Below are 9,338 nucleotides of genomic sequence, written 5' to 3' on the forward strand. Positions count from 1 at the left end.
ATATCCTACAAATGTGGATGGTGAGAGCTACAACTGATCCCCACTGACTGCCCCCTACCTAAGGGCACGGCTAACTTCTTCACAGTTGGACACATGACCTATCCATACTGTCTCTGATCAACATGATCGAACTACCAAAATAATAGTCATTTGATCAATGTTGTGAAATATAACGACAATAGCTAATGATAATTGTACCCAAAATGCACCTAACTTCGATATTAACCTGTGAGAATGCTAACATTTAGAGCAAGCACCAAGAGAGCTACTAAACACCTCAAGCTCTGAGGATTTAGAAAGTAGACGGGCTCCTGAGAAGAATAGACTACTTTTACTGAGACACCAAGTATAGTTGTTTTTTATGTACAAAGCAAAATTAATTGTAGGAAGTCATCAGATCTGTTGTGAATATAACGACTATAACTAATGATAATTAAACCCTCAATGCACCTAACCCCGATTAGCTTTGAGAATCCTAACATTTAGAACAAGGTCACCATTGTAAATAAAAATGTGTTCTTAATGGCTTGCCTAGTTAAATAAAGGTTAAATAAAAATATAAAAAAGAGCTACTAAACACCTCAAGCTCTAGGCTGTGGATTTAGAAAGTAGACTGGCTCCTGAGTAGAAAAGACTACATTTTTACTGAAACAGCATGCTTTTTTTTTTTTTTACATACAAAGCCAAATGTACTTGGCAATGGCAAAAATGAATTGTGCCGAGCTCCCACAGGTGGTGGGCTCTGATACGTGACACAACTAGCATACAGGGGTCAATCTAATGTCTCCCCCCTCAATTTCAGTAATGTAAAGAACATGCTGGTTTAACACCAGCATACCAGCAGGTCCCTCACTGTATTAGATTCAATATCTTGGCAACTTGAGATTCAAGGCTGAATTAGCCTCGACCCCCTTGTTCTCTAAAACAAGATACTAGTGCCACCTTTTGGGAACACCTGTCAAAAATAGTTCAACACAAGCGTTACTAGCCTACTAGAAGAGTTTTGACAGGGTCTCCAAATACATTTGAGAATTGCCTTTTACTAAAATACTCCGGTCCATGTCCTGGTCAGGGACATAAATCAAGAGCATAGATCTGTTCTTCTGCATGTTTGTTTTATTTTTATATTGGGGTTCTATGTGGAGGGAACCCGGGTGAGCACGGGGAGAACATGCAAGGCCTGGGAGATGCATGCAGGAATGGGAATTGAGCCCAATCTTCTTGACCTTTCAGACCTTTTTACTGAGGCAACGGTGTAACGCACCAAGCCACCCACAACCCAATTGGGGTTCAGTGTCTTGCTCTGCGACATGCTGCCGGGAGCTGGGATCGAACCATAGACCTTCCAATCCCCAGCAGGCTGCTACCTCCTGAGCTACTGCCGCCCCTAAAATCTGATCACATAACAAGCTACCTTTAAAAGTGTCCCTCACTGAATACCTTGGAGATACTGCCACCTTGTGGAGGTAGTTACTAAGGTCATGTAAATCTTCCTAGCTCTACTCTGGCCTTTGGCATGTGAATACAGATCAGTACTGTAAGAACATCCATTTCATAAGATATTCAATAAGTATGGGGGACAAATGTAATTAAAAATCACAATAGGTTTATTCAATGACATTCATGAAAACCACAAGATTCTCATATGGGAAATTTAAGTCAAAGCACTACAAATATTAGTTACATTTTTGAAGTTATTCAAGGCCTAGCTCACTTGTGGCTTTTAATACATTGACTTTGCCCCACCCAGAAAGCATGACAGTACACCAATTTTACCAGATTCTAAAGGCCCAAAAGATATAGAGCCCAATTTAATTCCATCCATCCATACAATATCCTTGCAAACTGAAATAACTAAAATAACAATAAAACAAAATAAAATAAGGATATTAACGATACAGCACATACAGCACTTTTTACAAAAGGTAAAATGAAAATCATACAAATTGTTTAATGTACAATGAGTATCTTAACCAAACAGGGCAATTTTTTTTTTTTCTTCTCCACAGCAAATGCTGTTGACACATTCCCATTTTACTCCTTTGGAAAAACTAACACGTGATATGAATATGGATGCAGGTGATCAAGGGTGAAAAGGAGGATCTGGATGAGGGGAGCTTTGAGAGGGTTGGGGCTAAAATGCCCGGTACAGTTATATCAATGACGCTTTCTGGAATGTCCAAGAGGCTCTGAAAAGCGATGAAACCAGAGTCCATTTGAAAAAAGTAGTAAAATGTTGACTTGGGATCTTAATCATCAAACTTGATTTTCTTGCCCTGGGGCTTTGCAAATCCACCACCTCCTCCTCTGCCACCTAGGATGAAGGGGAGACATGCTTAGTCAGGATAAAAATACTCAGATACATCACCCATGTTTCTTTACAAACATTACATGTGCCACTGTATTGGTATATAACAATCCTGCAGTCAATGGAGCAGGTCAGTTGGGATTATCTTTGTGATCCTCATGGAGTATCAGAGCATAAACATTTAGCATCATATCACCAAATGTTCTTAAAGCATTCCTGCCTGAAGTATGCCAACATCAATCAAGGCTTACCGCCGAATCCACCACGACCACCTCCCCGGCTGCCTCCTCTTCCTCCCCTGAAGCCGCCGCCACCGCGGTCGCCTCCACGGCCGAAGCCGCCGCGACCCCCTCCTCGTCCGCCGCCGCGGCCTCCAAAGCCACCGCCGAAACCGCCGCCGCCCCCACGGCCTCCGCGGAAGCCACCTTCGCCCTTGGGCTTGGCGTAGTCCAGGGTCACCTTGCTGCCATCGATCTCTGCGTCCTCCATGGCTTCCTTGGCAGTCTTGCAGTCCTGTTCGCTGTCAAAGTCGACAAAGCCGAAGCTGTGCAAAAGGAAGGCGGAAGAACATTAGTAAAATCTTGAGATGGGTCTCTGAAATCTGGTTACGTTTAATCGGGCTACGACATTTGGGGAACTCATGCAATCTTCCCCATCGGTAAAAAACAAGGCAGTCATTACAACAGTGGCCCAACAAAGTCATCTTGTATCACATCAGACATGGGCAACTCCCACAGAGGTGGAGGTAGGGTGCCGGTTTGAATGCGACTGTGCTCTGCTTCTCGTGCGAATCCGTACAACGTCACTGATTTGGACAGAGAGGAGCTCATGAGAAGCGTTGTGTCCTGGGTAGGGCGAGTGGGCACTGTTCCTTCAACACTTACCATTTGGACGAGCCTGTGTCGCGGTCGGTCACAATTCTGGCAGCGGTCGCGCCTTCGAAGGAGTCTCGGAGCGTCCCGTCTGTGGTGTCCTCAGAGAGGCCTCTGACGAACAGCGTTTTAGTGGGACCTGTTGATAAAAACAGGTTAATACAGATGGCAGACACGCACCAGAGATGACAAAATGACGAGTCCATACTCATGTACTTCCTCCTAGAAAATCACATTGAGGGAGCACAAACTGATTATATATATATTGGAACCATCAGTCTCTTCCTACCGGAGCCTCCCCTGCCTCCATCTGATTTCCCTCCACTGAAGCTGCTGTTCTGGCTGTACTCTAGCCGGATGGACCTGCCCTCAATCTCAGAGCCGTTCAGCGTGTCCAATGCCTCCTTGGCGTCGTCTGTGCTTTCAAACTCCACAAAGGCAAACCTGCACAGGGAAAGATGAGAAATAAAACATTTTAGTTCAGCAGGAACACTGTGGGGGTGCCTATAGGGTAGAACACACGGAGAAAAGGGCATCGGGTGTGCCTGTTCATCAGTAGCATCAGGAGTCATTCCAACAGTGGCCCAACAAAGTAATCTTGTACCACATCAGACATGGGCAACTCTCACTGAGGTGGAGGTAGGGTGCCTGTTTGAATGTGACTGCTCTGCTTCTCGTGCGAATCCGTACAATGTCACTGATTTTTGGACAGAGAGGAGCTAAAAGAAGCCCTTGGGGGTTTGGTAGGGCCCTTAAAATGCAATCATGTCTGACACTCACCCTTTGGCCTTGCCGTTGTTCTGTGGTATTCTGATGGAGGTTGCCTTCTCAAACACACTCTGGAGGCCGTCTTCTGTTGCATTGTAGGACAGATTGTTGACTACAAGGGTCTTGCTGGCTGCTGGGGCTAAGGGAGGGAATTTAAAGTAGGAAAAGGATGGGAAAAAAAAGAAAACGTATAGTCAGTGATGTCGGTTGGGTCCACTATTGCTTTGCTACTTGTGGCACAGGCCCAGCTCAGTACTTGACTATCTTTGAAATCCTCACAGAATTTCAGTGAGAAATCTTTGCATCATATTTGGTCCTGCTGAATAGCAACCCAGTTCCATTTCAGTTGTCAGTCCTTTTCAGTCAGTGATTCCAACTGATTGAACGGGGAAATGGTACGGCCCCCTGCCCAAGTTACTTTAAATGAACGCCAAAGGCACTTGACTCCAAAATGGAAACGGGCACCAACCAAACATTACAAAAGGACAAAATGGCGGACTGTCTAACCTGCACCTGGACCTCTGGCTCCCTTGCTCTGACTCTTGTCGCCTGTGTAGTCAACAATGATGGAGCGCCCCTGGACATCGGCACCCTGAGCCTCCTCCAGCATCTTTTCTGCAATGGCTTCAGTAGAGAACTCGATATAGGCAATGCTGTCCAAACAAATACAGATAAAGAGCACAGGGTCAATATACAGCACTGAAGCATTGGACTTTCAATAAACTAAATTGATAAAAAGTTAATTCACTTCAAGAAAATTAAGTAGTACCCTCTATTGCCGTTCTGTCCGGGGGGTAGCCTGATATCCACAGCATTCTCAAAGACTTCCTTAAGGTCGTCTGCGGTGGCTGAGAACGGTAGGTTCTTCACAAACAGTGTTCGTGCGTCCCTCTCTGTTGGAAGGACATCGTTAGCGACCACTGGCATTAAAAAGAACATGACACTAAATGCACAGCTGATCCACCATTTTGTTTATGGGACAGCATTCACCTTTTTTCCCGTCCTGGGAGCTTTCTTTGCTGCGGGCCTTGTCCAGCTTGAGTTCCTGGCCCATGAACTTCTTCCCATTGAGCGCCATGGCCTTCTGGAGATCCTCCTCGGTCGCAAAGTCCACGTAGCCAAATTTCCTGATGAGTGAAGTGAGTGAGGAAGTCAGAAGGGTGTACATCAGATGCCATGCAAAGCAACTTGTAAGAAAAGGACTCGTTTGTGGTTTGAGTGTGCCAGCGATTGAGGATAGGACCAGCAGACGATAAACACACTGGTACCGAAGACATAGCATTGGCTTTGTTCTACCTCCGTACATTACACACACGAGTACTGGACAACCACATGTATGTCAAGAAATGGAGGGGATTTGGGGAGCCACTTTTCACCGTGGGTTTTCAATTGGGCTGAGCAAGCAAAGCAAAGCTAGAGTTACACATTCAGTGTGAGTTTAGAACTGCACACGCACCACTTCTGAGCTTACCTTGAAGCACCAAGGCGGACACTCTGCACCTCCAGGTTCTTCTTGGTAAAGAAGGTGCCGAGTGCCTCCTTGATTTCGTCGAAATCCTTACTTTCGCCATTCAGGTTTCCAACGAACATACAAAATGCTCCTACAAATGATTCATTTTGATTAGATTGTAGTGTACACACCGTTCAGTATTGCTCCCAACAATCTCGCCACACGGTCAGATTTTAATCAAAGTTGACATCACGTGTCAGTATTAAGTCCCTTTGTGTTCATCATAAAGACTGCGGTTCAAGTGTCAGATTGGGTTTGAAGTGAATGAATGGCACATTTGGCCTTACCCTCTCCTCCATCAGCTTTGGCCTTCTTGGCGGGTGGAGTCTCCTTCTTGCCATCTGCCTTCCTCTTAGCAGGGGGGGTAGGAGCCTCTGAGGGGAAAACACCATTCAGTTCCAAAATTCCCTTGGTCACCAAAAAGCACACAAATGTTCAAATAACTCCTAGGTCAAATCACTGCTTTCCAGTCCATGAGCCTATACATTGTGCCGGCGATTGAGGATAGGACCAGCAGACGATAAACACACTGGTACCGAAGACATAGCACTGGCTTTGTTCTACCTCCGTACATTACACACAAGAGTACTGGACAACCACATGTATGCCAAGAAATGGAGGGGTGGGACATTAAAACATGCCGGTATAAATTTATTAACAGCCTAACCACTAAGATACTGGGTCACTAACTCACCTTCCTCCTCCTCATCATCGTCGTCTTCATCATCGTCGTCTTCCTCCTCCGACTCCTCCTTGGCTTTGACCATTCCTGCCTTCTTGGCCTTGGCAGCAGGAGGGGCAGGCGCGGTGTCCATCTCTTCTTCTGAGTCTGCAAAAGCACAGCAGTTGCAGATTAAGTCAAACGTACTGAGACGCTCAACAGTGGGACATGGGGAGGGAAAGACGATGGGCCCTTTATCCTGTATCAGAAGGCATCAGATCAAAGAGGTGACATCACACATTCAGCATTAAGTCCCTTTGTTATTCATCATTGCACCATTGGCGTCAGTTGAAATGGAAGGTTCAGCTGAAATCGTAAAAGTAGAGGGCATCATAAAGGATAATTTCACAACTGTTAAGTTTACTTGAAGAGTAGGCTACAAAAAAAGATGAATTCCTTACCATCGTCCTCATCATCGTCGTCATCCGACTCCTTTGCTGGCGTCACTGTCACAGAAGGTTTGGTGGGGGCAGCCTTTTTCGGAGGAGCTTTCTCTTCCTCCTCGGACTCATCTGCATGGAAAAAATAAACATTACACAATTATGGTTAATATCTGGTTTGTTTTGGTCCGTTGAAATCATTTCACTCAATCACACCACTTAAGTTAAATTGTGCCAGCGATTGAGGATAGGACCAGCAGACGATAAACACACTGGTACCGAAGACATAGCATTGGCTTTGTTCTACCTCCGTACATTACACACATGAGTACTTAAAAACCACATGCATGCCAAGAAATGGAGGGGTATTCTGGATGCATATCCAAGGCAGGGCCCATCACCATGCCCATAAATCAACACCAGTTTCCACCAAGGTGTATTTTTCAGGTCGTACCATCATCTTCCTCATCGTCATCATCATCCGACTCTTCGGCCGCCTTAGCGGGTGCTGCCTTAGCAGGCGTGGCCTTAGCTGGAGTTGGTTTTGCTGGGGTCTTCTTGGGAGGGGGAGCTTCCTCCTCTGACTCTTCCTCTGAAAAGGGTAGGTATTTTCATTTTTTACTTTAAATTAAAAAAAAAAAAAAAAAAACTAGTTTACATTCAATTTGTCATAAGCTAAGTAAATGCATGGTTGAATATTCATGGTGCTCTCCATTTTGACAGGGGCCGTGTATCTAACCGGAGTCATCGTCATCATCCTCTTCCTCTTCGCTCTCCACCTTTTTGGCCGCCTTTCCGTTTTTGGCAGCCTTCACAGGAGCAGGCTTCGCTGGCGTGGCCTTCTTGACTATTTTCGGGGGCGGGGTCTGCGAAACAATTACACATTTTAAAAATAACTTTAACACAAGTCAGGTTTCAAAATGGAAAATTAGCTTCAAAAAGAATTCAACACCACAGTGAAGTTAATGCAATATGAGCCAGGATTCATGCACTGGTGGGCAAAACGTAATTTGTTCCATTCTTACTTCCTCCTCTTCCTCATCACTGTCCTCTTCACTGGATTCCTCCTCAACTTCCTTAGGTGGCGGAGGGGCCTTCTTTTTGGGGGTGGCTTGTTTCTTCACTGCCTGTGAGAAAAGAGAAAAGTGCACTCATATCAAAATCTATTTGCATTTAAACAGCAGCTGTAGGTCTGGAAATGACCAGAATACGGCCAAAGCCATGCAATCATGTCCAAAACAATTAAGAAAACCTGCACTCATCTTCCTCGCTGTAAATTATCCATAGACAGCTTTAGTCAGACTTCAGCACCATACCGCGTGTGAAGCATGGAGCAGGCGCACACCCCACGTGGAGCCCACGGGGCCTTGTTTGCTAGCCAGTTTTACTTAGCATGCTAGCAAGCTAAACAGCTAGCGGCCTGGAATTTAGCGTTAGCTAGCTAGCAAGTATACTGAAGAATAAATGCCTTTGAAATTCAAAACACAAGTCAGGAATATAACGTTAACATTGTGCCCGGGCTAGCAAACAAACGGGTTTACTCAGTGCTAGTTAGCAGAAGATAAGTCAGCTAGTTAGGGAAGCGAATCCTAAACTAAACTCGACAATTCTCTTCCGCACTGAATTTAGTTATACCGGTAATATCCCGTATGCCATCTTAGCTAAATTATACAAACGTCACAAATTATTCAACTAACAACTCTTAAAAAAAAGTATTATGTAGCTACCTAGCTTTGAATGACTAACCATGTTGGGATTTAGCGAGCCTCGCGCTAACCAAGCAAGAACATGCTTGATCCGGAACGCGCAGCATGGCCATTTTGGGCCGAACAGCATTTCCATTAAGAAACATGGCTGACCAAATCTGGGTCGTGAAGAAACGTCGAGGCTGAATGCATGGTCTCAAACTTATAGTAAACGTCAACTTTTATATCAAACGGCAAAAGCAACAAAACACGCATCAATAAATCGTCGAACGCGTTATTAGTCATTATTATCCTGAATCACACGCATTTCTGTGCTTTTAGCTAGCTAGCTAACGTGAGCTATCAATTTCAGGCTAACGCCATTGGCAATGCAGGAACTTCATTTTGGATTAAAATGGCAACATAAGACAAATTACACGATTAACACAATATATAATGACATTTCTTACCTTAGCCAATTTCACCATGGTTGTTCTGTATGTGGTGTGTTGTGATAGACGAATAGAATATGGTAAAAAATATTACAGATGTCTGCACGTGGCCCAGCGTACTTTGAGGGACACTGAGAAAGAAAGACAGAGACGTAGGAGATGCGCGGGGTACTTTCCTGCTCTGCGCGTGCACGGTCCCCCGCCCACATGACCTTCTCCTCCAGTCACAGCACGGTCCCCCGCCCACATGACCTTCTCCTCCAGTCACAGCCATGCAGCCATGAGCACCCTCATTTGCATAGTGCCTGCGCATTGACTTCTCATGCACGCGGGTATGTACTTGTGTATCTGACTAGAGAGTAACCCATTATCTTTTATTATTTTATAAAATGTAAGTATAAAGTATAAGGTTGCAATCTGATTACTACAACAACGTTATTGTCGTAATAAATAGGTAGGCTAACGTTCAGTCCAAAATCGGCTAAACTGCTATCAAATATTTCGTTCTGATATTCAAAATTACCGATTTAAGTAGGCCTAATCAATACGCTCAAGTTATTGATCGCATACTTAAGTGAAACTTTGCGGCGCTCTTTGCCGTGCTTGATGAATGGTTCATCCTTCACAGCTGTTTATTTGGGC

The 9,338-nt window shown here is 44.8% G+C and overlaps 1 protein-coding gene across 1 annotated transcript; it reads right to left on the bottom strand.

The window, feature by feature from the left end:
• Positions 1-1,627: 1,627 nt before the first annotated feature.
• ncl (nucleolin) lies at positions 1,628-8,832 on the bottom strand. Its single transcript, XM_084436431.1, has 16 exons — positions 8,715-8,832; positions 7,585-7,686; positions 7,299-7,425; positions 7,014-7,151; positions 6,581-6,691; positions 6,153-6,287; positions 5,746-5,832; positions 5,420-5,549; positions 4,939-5,075; positions 4,718-4,841; positions 4,456-4,601; positions 3,961-4,087; positions 3,470-3,624; positions 3,193-3,319; positions 2,560-2,852; positions 1,628-2,314 (listed from the first exon to the last, which is right to left on the bottom strand). Exons 1-16 carry the CDS (start codon positions 8,730-8,732, stop codon positions 2,250-2,252), a joined length of 2,022 nt encoding a protein of 673 aa, XP_084292557.1. The 5' UTR covers positions 8,733-8,832; the 3' UTR covers positions 1,628-2,249.
• Positions 8,833-9,338: the final 506 nt, after the last annotated feature.

This window comes from Borostomias antarcticus, assembly GCF_949987555.1.
Source record: "Borostomias antarcticus genome assembly, chromosome: 3".
In the NCBI taxonomy this organism is placed as follows: Eukaryota; Metazoa; Chordata; class Actinopteri; order Stomiiformes; family Stomiidae; genus Borostomias; species Borostomias antarcticus.